Raw genomic sequence first — 14,733 nt, 5'->3', positions numbered from 1 at the left:
TACTTACCCCTTCCCGCTACTCCAGTCGCTATCAGAGCTTGTGACCGTCGAAACCAATCTTTGACCCTAATTGTACAAGCAGTGAAGCCCAGGATTGGCCTCAGCAGTCACATGCTCAAACGGCATGTAACCATCTGCGGGGAGGTAAGCTAAGTCCAGCAGCTCGTCACCCAGAGGATTGGGAAGACTGAGAGCAAAGTAGGGCGTCTATTTTTTGAGGTTTTACAGCATTCAGACCCTTTATAAAAAGTATTTAAAGGGAAGCGGTCACCAGAAATGTCGCTATTAAGCTGCTCCCATAACGCTATCTGCCATGTTGAGTATTTGTCTAAAAACACAGAATAAGAGTTCCCAAATTCTTACTGGGCGCCTAAGAATAACAGTTTGTAAATGTCCGGTCTCCAATCACCCGTCCGCTGCCTGCAGCACCCAGACTCATGTCCCATCCACTCGACCACCACCGCCCCCTGATATCAGTAGTTGTCGTGCTGAGCTCGTGCGCATGCGATGTTCAGACCTTGGCTCGAGTCTTCTGGCACATGCGTGGTTAAAAGAGATGCAAAGTATATACACCTCGCTCGGCTGTGCGTGCTCATGAAGATGCAAGCAGGGGGCCGGACGCCATCGCTTCTGAGCCATGCAGATTGAAAATGGGTGAATTTGCATATACTTCACTGCAGAAGAAGCAAGCAGGGGGCAGTATGGAGCGCGCACACAACATCTGCTCGACCAACATCTGGTGCAAGCGGGGAGAGGACGGGCGTATTTAGTCTGCTGATGCGGCGACTCAGGGAGCTGCAGCCATCGCCTGGATGACTCAAAGCTGGCCATTTACACGCAGGGCGCCGAAGAGTAAAAGTTAGAATGCTGGGTGGCGTGAGGAACGCGCTGAACATGCCAAATAGCGCTAGGGTGGCAGCAGAAGAGCAAAATGTCTGCTGACAGCTTCCCTTTAAAGTTGTAGGACAACCTCATTGCAGCACAGGGGGCTTATTACTGTGAGGGGCACAGCCTGTGGGAAGCTGGATGACAAAGTGTGCCCGCTCCCCCCCTGAGGGCAGTTTAGAAAAGTTGTTAAAGTTTGTTTTAAAGGGCAGCGCCAATGATAACCAAACTGCAACACACAGAAACAGGGCAGCGGCTGGTGGAGGTAGAACGCTATTATCTTTATTCACTGCATAGACAGGAAGAAAACCATCAGAAGAGCGAGACCGCTGAAGAGACGTCCCCGGGCGTCACCGACAGACTGTTATAAAGACCTGGATCAGACCCTGAAGTGTATGAAGAATTACCCAATGTACCCCACTGGTAAGACATCCAGAATACCCCGTCCTCTGTTCACATTATAATGGTGTACAAGGTGTAGCTACAGTGTGAACTAAAGTACCGCAACATGAAATAATACAAACATTGGGGAGATTTTAAAAAAAAAACAAAAAAAAAACAGCTCTTTTTTTCCCCCAAAACAGTGCCATCCTTCTCTACAGGCTGTGTCCGGTATTGCAAGCCAGGAATTTGGATGAACTGCAATACTATATGCGACCAATAAACAAGAGTGGCGCCACTTCTGAAACAAAAGCTGCTGACTTTTTTCTAAGCTCATAAATTCCTTTAAGACGTAAAAGGAAAGGAAAGTAAGTCGGTCCTCCGCCCCTCGGCCCGGAGGGTGCAGGATGCGCTTCCCTTTTATAGGAGTATTTCCTAAAATAGCAGAAAATACCAAGAATGACTCGTCCGTGACTGGTAAATCGGCTGTTCTACCCATTTCTGGGAAAGCTGGGCGACGGCTAATATGGCTGACATTACAGTGCTGTCCTCTCCGGCATGAGAATGGGAATGTACCATTGTATAACTGGGTAGGCTTGCCATTCAGGAGTCTAGGAGAGCTGGGTGACACCTACCAGAGATGGCGACCATTGGGTTGTCACTCAGCATTAACGTGCCATTAAATCGCATCAATGAAGAAAAAACGCAATCAAGTCCCGAGCTTAATTAAGGTTTTCTTGTCCACTCACAACGCCGGGTGCGACGTATTAGAAAAAAAGTATGCCGCGGCCCAAAAATCCCTCACTCGGCATAAATCCTTGAAACGCCTAAATACTGGCGCCTGTAAGCCCTGCCCGGCGTTGGACGCTACTAAACTGCCGCTGGTGTTTAGATCGGTTGAAAGACAGAACCAGACCCAGCTTTTCCGGCAGCGTATAAATTAGCTCGGTGATTTCGGTCGTGTATGCGCTATTTTTTTCTGGCGCACCATTTGGAGGTGGCTAAAAATCGGTCATCTGAACGAATACAGCGGCAGCGAACGCTCCAGATGGTCGCAATTTTCAGGTGACGTAAAAACACAGCTAAATAACCGCATAAAAATGCTCGTGTGCATAAAGCCTTGGGGTACGCGCACATGGGACGTGCGGAATCCGTCTGCAGAATCCTGTCCTGACCGAGTCCGGCGCCATTTTTCACTGCGGCAAAACCGCAAGATTTCCGCTGAGAATACATCCCGTGTGACCCCAGCCCAATACCACCCTGCTGGACGTCTTCCGACATCGGAGCTGTACAGCCTTCAATCAGAATGTCTGAAGACGTCACAGTGGATTAGAAAGGGTTAAAAAGCTTGAACTCCTTCCTGTGCTTCAAGCAGACGGTCCTCTCCTTCCCTCCCTATACGCTGCCTGCACTACACAGCAGTATATAGGTTTTGCCTGTTTTCCTTTAAAGGGTTTGCACTCTTTGCATATGACAAAGAAACAGCGCCACTCTTATCCCATGGCTGGTACTGGTATTGCACCTTTAAGGAGGCTGAGCTACATGCAATAGCAGACAAACTCTGGAACCGGAGCGGCTCCATTTCTGGAAAAAAATCATACTAGAGATATTTTTAAATGTAATAACCCCCCTCCCCCCCGATTGCAGGAGAGCCCCTTTAAGTAAACCAATATGGCTTCCTCACTCGGACGGGGTGACCGGTAATGGGAATACAATCCCTACCTTGTATGATAGGATTCTGTGCTTCTTCTAATACCTGAAATCTAAGAGATATGTAAACAGTCAATCAGTGGCCCCCAGGAGCCGCTTACGTCTGATTCTACTATAGTCCGAGGTTTACATGCTGGTACTTCTTAAAGGGAAACAGTCACTTTTTTGCAGTTTCCACCCACGTGGCTAATGACGAATATCCCTTTAAAATCCATTGCCAAATGGTTGTCTTGTGCGTCCAGACGAGTTCCATCGTACGGAGTCGGCACCCGACGTGTAACCTCCGCTGCTCCTCCGGGACGGACTGTGAGTCTCCCCAGAGTCCAAGTAAAATTCAGGATTTTCTGGCTTTTTGGCCCATTTATGGGACTTCTGGTTGTGTATTACGTCTTGGTGACGCGGCCCGCTTAGTTCTTGCCGTGCAGAGAAGCGACAAGGTAAAGTCCGTCCTGACCTCGTCCCTATGGAACCGTTAGCTCATCTCTACCTTACCATCTACATCCCTGTCCTATGCCCAGATCTCCGTTAGTGGCTACATATGCTGGTATGGAGGAGGCATCTGAAGGCCCCTGCAGCTGCGGAAGGGCACAGCACCGCAAAAAGGTTCCACCGTATCAAATAATCATTGGGGCAGATTTTACGCAGTTTTTGATGCAGAAACGCTGTGGATGTCGCGGCAGATTTTCCGCTATGTGTGAACGCACCCTTCGGGGTTCCCTATTCCGTTCTCACATTCCTGCCACTCTCCATTAAAGCGAATGCGCTTTCCCGATTCCCATCCACTTAACCTTCATTCTCAACAGGCAATCAAATCTGTGATATGGCATAAATATACATGCTGGAAATCCCCATTTAAAGGGCCAGTAACCCTAAAATCAGTAGTGTAGACCCTGCAGCAGTATTAGACAAATCTATGTAACAGTTCTTGCAGGATCTCAGCGACACAAGTAGTGATCAGAAGGGTGGGGAGGCTTTACAAAAATCAGGGTCCCTTAAAATTATCCTCAATAGCCCTTTAGAATATTCCCTAATTTCTCCCCCTCCTGCGCACCCTAAAAGTATTGCAAACGGCATAAATTGGACAGTCCGGTGTAATCTGAGGAAATTACTCAAACTGAAGCTTTTTTGCCCCAAGAGTAAGAAGTAAAGAACAGATTTCCCCTTCTTGTGCGGAACGCTCCCGTATGTGCAGAGCGCCGCTAAACGCAGCGATCCCCCGAGGGAGGTCGCCGCTGAGTCTGAGCGGCCCGGATGGGATGGGATCGGGCCCGTTTGTAGTCTTTAAAATTCACATCAAAAATTAGCATTTAAAAAATAATTAATTGTTAAAAACTAAAAGAAAGAGAAAAGTTCTGCCGTCCGAGGAGACCCTTATGTCCCGGCCTGCTTCTCTTCATCGGGCTGCTTCTTCTGCTGCTGCAGTTTTGCGTAACCGATACCGTCGCCCCTGAAATGTGAAGACAGAAGGGATAATTAATCAATTGACCAAATTCATTAGTATGAAAATCCCTCTCAAAGGATTGTGCCGGCATTGACTTGATAAGAGTCTGATCCGTGGAGGGGTCTTACCGCTGAGACCCCATCATTCCCAAGACTGGGGGGGGGGGGGGGGGGTCCCAGGTCCTCTCTCCTCACTGCAGGCTCAATGCACCAACCTGCAGGGACGTGGGGACTGACTGGAGTGGCGGTTGGGCATACAGAGTACCACTCCATTACTCTTCAGTGGACCACCAGAGACGTCCGAGCGCTTGGACCCGGCTAGGTCCATCAGCTGCATTGAAGCGAACAGTAGCCCCGCGCATGCACATCCACCGCCCCATCCAATTTCCACTGTGGATGGCTGCAGTGAAGAGGAGAGGGAAACACGGGACCCCCGTTCTCAGGATTGGTGAGGGTCTCATAAGGGAGACCCTCACCGATCAGACTTTTATGGATAGGCGATAAGTCAATTGTGGTACAACGCCTCTAAGCCTGCCTCCCTCCAAAGACAACCCCTGGTCCTCAAGTGGTCGTCATCCATCAAGACAGAGGAAATTCTGTTCACCCGACTTTCCCACATTCCAAAATGGCAAACCTGTCCGATTTACCTATATCCATATACCCAATTAGAGCATAGTGAAGTCATAAGTTAAGGGGTGGGGTCCTCGGTGTCCCCCTCTATCAGTCAGAATGGAGAGTCACTTTATAAAAGTCCCCCTACTGCTCTGGCGGGTGCGACCCAGCCACCTATTACAAAGTCGGCCGCTCATTTGAACAGACGCAATGTAGTGTAGCGGCCGCTGTGAAAACCGTACAACCAGATGCAACCATCCCCATAGAGATCAGCATTTCACGGGGTTTCAGCAGGCATCGGCTTTTGGCAGGGCCGCTTTATTGTAAGATAATGGGCTGTGCTGATGAGGCAAACCCCTCTGCCCTCTTCTCACCCGTTGCTGTACATGTTCATCGTGGATGGAACGGAGTTCCCGTGAATGTATGGCCCCGAAGCTGAGCCCCCATCTGCAGTAGGCCCCGGCTGTGACTGACAGCCGGGTCCCACTACAACAACGGGGATCGTAGAGAACGCTGCTCGCTGTGTTAACCCCTTTATGTCACGATCGCGGCATGTACGGAGTTAACAGAGGGAGGGATCTCCAGGTTATGTTTTTTAAAATCGGAATTTTTTTAAATGCTTTTTTTCAATAGAACAAAGAAAAGAAGAAACTCCCTCCCCCCCCCAAAAAAAAAAATAAAATAAAAAGAGAGAACACAGCAGTGAGTACCGAATACAAGGTTCATATTACAAAAGGTCACATCAAGTGGAACATGGTATTTTAAGCTGATAAAGACATCCAGTTCAGCCCATCACCCCTTGAATGTTGATCCAGAGGAAGGTAAAAAAAATCCAATGGAGGTAGAAGCCAATTTTCTTTATTTTAGGGGGAAAAATTCCTTCCCAACTTCAATCTGGCAATCAGAATAATCCCGGATCACCGACCCTCCTGAAGAATCAGTGATAGAACAGGTCATATTACTGCACTCCAGAAGGACGTCCAGAACCCTCTTATACTCTTTTTTGGAGTTCGCCATCACCACGCCCTCAGGCAGAGAGTTCCATGATCTCACTGCTCTTACAGTAAAGAACCCCCCTCTGTGTTGGTGTAAAAACTTTCTTTCCTCTAGATGTAGAGAGCGCCCCCTTGTTACAGTCCTGGGTATAAGTAGTAATGGGAGAAATCTCTGTATTGTCCTCTAATGTAGTTATTAGGTCACCCGTCAGCCATCTTTATTCTAAAATGAATAAACCCAATTTTGATGACCTCTCTGGGTCTTGTAGTCCACTGATTCCATTTATTACTTTAGTTGCCGGTCTTTGTACCCACTCAAGCTCTGATATGTCCTTGTTGGGTACCGGTGCCCAAAACTGTCCACAATATTCCATGTGTGGTCTGACCAGTGACTTGTAAAGAGGAAGAACAATGTTATCATCATGCGCCCCTAGACCTCTTTTCATGCACCCCATGAACCTACTTGCCTTGGCAGCAGCTGCCTGACACTGGTTCATTTACAGTTAAGTGTGATGCGATAAAATAAAAATCTAGAAGTCTAATACTTCAGCAATATTCCCCAAGCCCGGTCTCTGGAGGACGTGGGGATGGCAAGATCCATAGAGGAGTTCAAGAAGGGACTAGAGATCTTTCTAGAGCGCTATGATATTACAGAATATAGATATTAGGTGACCAGCGGGTTGTTGATCCGGGTCTTACATTTAGGTAGGAACTATCAGAGGTTGATCCAGGGATTATTCTGATTGCCATTATGGAGTCGGGAAGGAATTTTCCCCCCAAATGGGCTAATTGGCTTCTGCCTCATAGTGTTGTTTTTTGCCTTCCTCTGGATCAACAAGGAAGTGTGGGGGGGGGGGGGGGGGGCTGAAAACAGGCTGAACTAGATGGACAATGTCTCCCTTCAGCCCAACATACTAAGTTACATCCCAACCCCTGAAATGTTGATTGCGACTGGTACTAGAAAAAAATATCCAGGGGTTTGGTAATGCCAGACCTCCATCGTCTTTGGCTCTATAGAGTGCTTCTAAATTTAATACAGGGCGGTTCCTTGTTTCATACTAAACCTCTAAATAAGGAGTTTAATCGATTTTAAAAAAGAATCGCCATATTGGGAGATTATAGAGTTCGTAGCGCAGTTGGGGTATTAGCACCATTGTAATCAGACTCACCGGCCCCCCCTACTGAAAGCATCGGTTCAGACCAGGCAGGCATCTTTTGTTGGACTTCAGCTAAGGGTGCTTTTAGACGTAACGATCATTAGAAAAAATCATTCATACAAGCGAAAGTTACCGATAATCGGCCTAAACACCGCCAACGACTGAGCGACAAACCGAAAGCGGCCACTTTTCGTTCGTTGTTCATTTTAAGCAGCATAAAAACCATTGTTGCCTCATTCACTTATCATTCGATTTAAACAGCGTTGTTGAGTCCCTCTCATTCACTTATACAGCGAATGAACGCTTCTGAACAATTCTCATCCGAACGCAGCAACGCTGTACCTGCCTGTCTAAACAGGCGGCACGAGAGCCAACGAACGATGACGTCACTCACCCGCGCAAACGAGAATCGGCTCGTCTAAAAAGAGCCTTATAAGGGTTGCACATTTAGGTGGGCACCAACGCCCGAGGGCCCTTTTACTCAGGCTGGTAACGTAAATACGCGTCCCGACTGAAGATGAATTGGAATTTGTTCGCTTCTCGTTCGTTGTTCATTTTCTGCATGTACAAGAGATCGGTCGTGTAAACAAGTAGCTGCTCACTTATGGATGACCGCCTGTTGGTTGTGAATGGAGGTGGGCGGACCGGAATGATGCCCAGCCCGCTCCGCCTCCATTCACTAGCGATGACCGGGTGTAGAAGCACAAGAGCGATCATTGCTCTGATGACCTGTCGGGCAGCTGCGCTAACAAGCCGTCCGATGTAAAAGGGCCCCAAGTATCATTAAGAACTTCAAAAAGGGTTGTTGATCCGCGGATTATTCCAATTGCCAGATTGGAGTCAGAAAGCAATTTTTTCCCACTAAATGGTTGTCAACATGATTGTTTTTTTCCCCTTTCCTCTGGATCAACATTGGGTGGGGTAATAGGCTGACCTGGATGGTCATAGTATGTTATGTCTTATTTTAGCCTATGTTACTATCGGAACCGCGGGACACATTTTATTACCTGTCCAACTGCTATTGGGGGAGGTTACAAGAGATGTAAGGAGAGTACAGACTTATCCCAATTACTTGTAAATCCCTAATAAGGGTGGTAGTTGCCTCCAAAGAACGTCCCGTATCTCCTAGGAATAACAACATGGCACTGGCGTATAATGCCAATCTTTCCTCTTTGCTGCCATATTTTAAGCCTATAATCTCTCAGGCAGACTGGATTGCAGTAGCCAGCGATTCTATAGCTATGGCAAAGAGCAAGGGTGACAATGGACACCCCTGCCCAGCGCCCCTGTACAGTGTGCATTGTCTACAACAGTGTTCCCCAACCCCAGTCCTCAGGGACCGCCAACAGGTCATGTTTTCAGGATCTCCTCAGTGTTGCACAGGTGATGTAATTATTGTCGGTGCCTCAGACATTGCCACAGGCGTTCTTACTATAGGATATCCTGAAAACATGACCTGTTGGTGGTCCCTGAGGACTGGAGTTGAAAAACACTGGTCTACAAAGCTCTCCATTTACCCATATCAGAGCAGTGGGGAATGTATAGAACAATTGCACCCAGGACGAAAAGAGTGTCCCAAAACCCCTACTTTTCCAGACGTGCCACAGGTATCTCCATTCCACACTGTCAAAAGCCTTAGCGGCATCCAACGAGGATCTGGCTCTGAATCAAACATTGCGAGGATAACCCGCGTACTAAGAAATAATCGCCGAATATTGATTGAAGTCGCCTTAGATGGCATAAATCTGGTTGGGTTCGGATGTATTAAAGAAGTGCCCACACGGACCAGCCTGTTCACGAACACTTTTGGTAAGCGTTTTATGTCCGCTGTTAATAAGAAAATTGGCCAATAGGAATCTGCAGCCTCCGGGATTTTACCAAGTTTTAGAATTACCGCTATAATAGTTCGCACATAGAGGCGGACAATGCATCGGACTGTGGAGAGTCTTCACATACTTTCCATAGCTGGGGATGCACCACTTTGCATTGTTTGTACACCTCGGACGGTAGACCATCCAGGCCAGGGGATCTATCGTTAGCCATGGTGCCTAGGGTTCTTCCAGAGTTAATGGCTCATCAAAGACTTCCACGTCTTTGGAGGAGAATGTAGGAATAGTCAACTCTGCCACATGTTCCTCTATGTGCTCGTCTGTTGGGCTTACTTTGGAGGCACATAACTTTTCAAAGTTGGAACATATCAAGGGTGTCGGACACTAAATACCAGCCCTTGGATCGCAGTGCACAGACATAAGAGGACCCCCTATGGGCGCACGCCATTAAAGACAACAAATGTTCTGCGTTTCCCTCACCTAAAATATCTCTGCTGCATAGAAAACGGTTAGCGAGAGGCGGCTTGCGATAGAGTATCATTAGCTACTTCTTGTGCAGCCAGAAACGGACTGTGGGTATCTTGATTAGGGTTACATTGGGAAAGTGGCCCTGGCATCGCCAAAAACTCGCAAATACTTTGGAGTCGGGTTGACGGGAATTGGACCTAACCCTACTAATATAGACTGTATGGAAACTCCCCTGAGGTATGTCTTCATTGTTATCCAGACAGTCTGGAGAGACAGAGCCCACATTCATATAAAAGGACATATCCCCTCGCCCATTAATATCTGAAGCCACAACGGGTTTAGCTTCCACAAGGTAGAGCGTAACTCACTGACACGAATGAGGCTTTTAGAGGGGAATGGTCTGGAAGGGATCTCGCTAAATACTCTACCTGGGTAATTCGGGGAAGTATCAAGTCATTCCCCAAAAATAGGTCTATCCTAGACAATAAGTTGTAAGTTTGGGAACAGAACGAATATTGCCTCTCCCCAGGATGGTGAAGTTCGGTCGACGCTACAGCTGTCAGGGGAACATCCGGTCTACGTCTGTCCCAATTCGAGTCGGCAGTGTTAAAATCTCTATAAGAAACTGCAGTTCTGGCACTTTTGCTGAAAAGGTCAGAATCCCCGCAAAGGGATTTTCTCAGATGATGAAGAGGAATATAAAAGGAGACAAGGATAACTCTCAAATTGTACACTTCATAGTAAGAATATACACTCTACGCCAAAAAATAAATCCGGCCCCCAGAAGAAGTTGTCATTTTGCTACAGAACCCAGCATGTGGTTCCATCTCAGGCAGATCTGTAAATGATGTGACTTGTGGTGATTAGATGGACGGTCTTTCAAAGAAAGTTGTCGCAGCAGCACTTCCAGAAGATCCCACTATTAGTGGAAGGTGAAGTCACCATGCAAAGCTCAAAGTTCAGACCTGACTCCTAGGTCCAAATAAGATCACCCCAAACAAAAATCAAGAAATGAGCAGCATAGCCGAGTGTCTTGTCAGAAGATTTGCATCTGTTGTGATGCTCCTTTATTGACTCCAGAGACACATATTACAACGTTTCAACCCCAGCCGGGGTCTCTGTCAACGCAAATCTTCTGACAAGACACAAATGCTGCTCATTTCTTGATTTTCGTTTAGATGAACAGTCTGTCACCGGAGGCCCTATAAGTGGTTCCCCCCTTGGCCTATAAGAGGCTCTCGGAGGCTCCTTGTGTGTAGTGACCTCTTCTTCCGCTTGTAGAGCTTGTTGACCACTAGACGCCTCTACGACGCAGAGAAGAGATTTCACCCCGTTACCAGAGTCTGAGAGAGGCGCATTATTGGGATGGGAGAAGCTGGATGGTCGTATGCATGAATTGCCCCCACCGGCCATTCCGTACAGACTGTTAGGAGGTGTTGGGACCAGTGGATGAGGGCACACAAGCTGATGGGGCTCAGGATGCCCCCTAAAGACCACCAGTAGAGAGAAGCGTCTGACCAGACTGTTAGGGGGTGTTAGGATCAGGGGATGTGTGAGGGCACACAAGGTGACTGGGCTCAGGACGCCCCCTACAGGCCAGCAAGTCTGAAGGACATTTAGTCTTATAGTGCCTATTACATGTATTGCCTTTGTGTGAATGTTCTCAGCAAGATAAACCAAGTCATCTTGAAGATATGATCCCTTTTAACGGCTAACAAAAAGACATGAGGTTATAGCGAACCTTCAAACCTACGCAGGGTTCTTCCTCAGGCGTAATGGAATAGATCCGAAGATGCATAAAGGCCAATTTAGACACAACGATTATCTCTCAAAATTTGCTCAAAAGCCATCTTTTGAGCGATAATCGTTGTGTCTAAATGCTCTGCCATCGTGCACTGTTCATTCTTCGGTGATTTCCGGCAAGCTAGAAATCACTGATGACTCTCATCAGCGCCGCACACAGATTCTCAGCGGGCAGCGCTGTTAGTATTCTTTCAGCTTGTATTCCACTGGCAGTTCTCAGCGGGACACTAGCGGAGAGCTCCGAGAACAATGCAGCTGTTTGCATATACAAAACAGCCGCTTTGTTCTTGGAGCTATCTCGGCAGTATCCCGCTTCACCTGCATTAACTCTTAAGTAGCTAATTAGCTACTTAAGAGTTATGCAAAGATGGTCGCTTAAAACTGTCACTCAAACTCTCATTTGAGCGTTCATCGCTCCATGTAAATGGGCCTTTACTTATATCAACTTTACAATCACATAGAAAGTTTCATTCCGACAACTCCTTCTTGGGGGATGGATATTTTTTGACAATGAATGTATATTGTCCTTTGGCACCAATCTCCACTGCAAACATTGAAATGGAATATTTCTATGGACTAAGACACTCACACCTCTGGAGTATGTGGAGAAAGTGTCATGGCCTCCGTACTCCACCCAGCGGCTATGCGTCTATGCTGTAAATGTGTTCTGTCAGCGGAGAGTTGGGTCTCCTGTAGGCAGATTAAGGCAGGCTGATACTGCTGCAGATATGGACATACAGCATGTTGTGTGGCATCTGCCATCCTCCGTACATTCCAGCTTATTAGAGAGACTTAGCCAAGGTGGAAATACATCTACATAGCGCTATCAGGAGCCGCATTAAGAAGATAGTTCACAACTCTCTACAGTCATCTCCCTCTCAAGCAATAAAAACTAAAAAAGTAGAGAACTGACATAATACAATACTTCATCCTCTCTCCCCGAGAGAGTGGGCATCTCACATCGGGCACCCTGCACAGAGCCAGGAAGAAAAGACCCACAAAGTGCTTATACTGCCCACATTAGAAGGCAGCCCCTCTTATGATGAAGTCCTGGAGAGGCTGTACGTTCGTAGAAAGTGTCATCTTCAGCCTAAGCTCTCGCTCACGACCTGAAGGTTGCATGTTCAATCCCTACATGGTTCAGATAGCAGACTCAAAGTTGACTCAACCTTTCATCCTTCCGAGGTCGGTAAAATGAGTACCCAGCTTGGTGGTGGTGGTGGTGGTGGGGGGGAGGTAATAAATTACCTGAAAGCGCTGCGGAATACGTTGGCGCTATACAAATAACAAGTTCCTTTCCCGTCCCCCTTCATGTTGATCAAGCCACATCGATGCCGCCTTTGGCTGTCAAAGAAATGTGTCGCTCCCAAAGCAGCTGTTCACAATTTTGCAGGGTCCATCATAGAGTAAGCTACATGCGAACCTCAAAGCCTTTTCTTGACATCCATAGGCCTTGCTCTCCACCTCTGCCATCAGCAGGGAATACAGAAACTTTAGATCCATTAGTAAGATCTGCACACGTTCAAGCTTTACGTAAGACGATATCCCTATAGCGATGATGTAGTAACTTGATGAGAACCGGGCGAGTTGGATGACCCGGTGGCATTGGTCTGGTTGGTACATGATGTTCTTGCTCAATGGCAAATAAGTGGGTAAGAGTCTCTTTTCCCAATTTAAGTAGGAGCCATTTTTTGAAGAAAGTACGATCTGCGCCTCTTACTTTTTAGAAGTCCCACTTATCTTGATATTATTTTGTTGCAGCCGGTTCTTCAAATTATTGTTTTTTGCCTGTAAGGAGGAGATTGTTTGCAAGTTTTTATCATCTAGAACGTTCTGCGCAACTTATTCCTCTAATGAGCCCACGCTTTGTTCCACCTCGCCAGTACGCTCTGTTACTTTTTGCAAGTTATGCCGTATGATGGCAATGCCTTCTAGCTAAACGTTCCCAGATCCTTTAACCGTTCCTCATAGGACATGGTCTGCAGACCGCTCACCATCCTGGTAACTCTTCTCTGAACTTGCTCCAGTTTGTCGATGTCTTTTTTAACTATGGGTGCCCAGAACTGGACACAGTATTCCAGATGAGGTCTGACTAAGGAAGAGTAGAGGGGATAATGACCTCATGTGATCTAGACTCTATGCTTCTCAGAATTGTGTTTGCCTTTTTGGCTGCTGCATCACACTGTTGACTCATGTTCAGTCTATGATCGATTAGTATACCCAAGTCTTTTTCACATGTGCTGCTGCTTAGCCCAACTCCTCCCATTCTTTATGTGCTTTTTTAATTTTTTTGCGCAGATGTAGGACTTTGTATTTCTCCTTGTTAAATACCATTCTATTAGTCGCCGCCCACTGTGCAAGCCTTTCTTGATGTTTTTGAATCCCCTCTCTTTTGCAGTGTTAGCTATCCTTCCTGGCTTTCTATCTACAAATTTAATTAGTTTCCCATCAATTCCCTCCTCCAGATGATTTATAAAAATGTTGAACAACACTGGGCCCAGGACAGAGCCTTGTGGTTCCCACTTGATACATTCTTCCACTTAGATGCGCAGCCATTTATGACCACTCTTTCAGTACAATCACTCAGCCAGTTGTGAATCCACCTCACAGTTGCCCTGTCAATCCCAGATTTGGTCATTTTTTCAATAGGTATGGTATGAGATACTTTGTCAAATGCTTTACTAAGGTCAAGATATACTATATCCACCGCATTTCCCTGATCGACTCAGTCAGTGATACTGTCATAGAAGGAAATTAGATTCATCTGGCATGACTTGTTTGTTACAATCCCATGCTGGCTCTAGTTAATTATTACACTCTCATCCAAGGACTTGTATTCACGCTGTTTTAAATTCTTTGTTCAGAGAGCTTTCCTGATACAGAAGTCAGGCTCACAGGCCTGTAGTTTCCTGGATCCACCTTCTTCCCTTTTTTTGAAGATAGGAACAATATGCGCCCACTGAAGGTAGTGTCTGCTGACACATTGTTCTCTCGGTGCTCATCAGTTTCCGCTGTGGGGTATGTGCAAAGCACTTCAGGCACTCAAGACACCGCACACTGCCTGTTGGAGGACTGCAGCAGCTTGTTTATCACCTGTGCCATGGCACTGTCTTGGGACCAGGACCTAATAGCAGCACGCCCAATTTTGTCCTTGGGACGGGTCACTGCTGCACCAAACTGCCACAGAGTGGTAGCTGGAGTGCCAGATATGCTGACAGCTAGTGGGATCACGATATAGGTCGGGAAACCAACCAATAGCAGAGCTCTCTCTGTGTCCACTCACATGCTGTGCCAGGTCACAACCTTTTAAAAGGACCTCCCTTTGACATCATTGACTCTTCACTGTGAAATCCGAGAAGGCTGATAGGCTGCCATGGCAAACGGAAGCCTAGCATTGGTTTCTGGGTCTGCCACGACTGTCAATGTAAATTAATAGTGATAATACACCGCATT

At 47.0% G+C, this 14,733-nt stretch overlaps 1 protein-coding gene across 1 annotated transcript in view; it reads right to left on the bottom strand.

The window, feature by feature from the left end:
- Positions 1 to 1,145: 1,145 nt before the first annotated feature.
- The window catches only part of CACFD1 (calcium channel flower domain containing 1), a 29,076-nt gene continuing 15,488 nt past the window's right edge, over positions 1,146 to 14,733 (bottom strand). Inside the window, exon 6 of the mRNA XM_066580378.1 lies at positions 1,146 to 4,423. Within this exon, the coding sequence (XP_066436475.1) occupies positions 4,348 to 4,423 (76 nt within the window). The 3' untranslated portion in view covers positions 1,146 to 4,347. The remainder of the gene's footprint in view (positions 4,424 to 14,733) is intronic.

Source organism: Eleutherodactylus coqui, chromosome 10, assembly GCF_035609145.1.
Source record: "Eleutherodactylus coqui strain aEleCoq1 chromosome 10, aEleCoq1.hap1, whole genome shotgun sequence".
Taxonomy (NCBI): domain Eukaryota; kingdom Metazoa; phylum Chordata; class Amphibia; order Anura; family Eleutherodactylidae; genus Eleutherodactylus; species Eleutherodactylus coqui.
The sequence above is the reverse complement of the archived record's forward strand: the minus strand, read 5'-3'. Positions and strand labels throughout refer to the sequence as shown.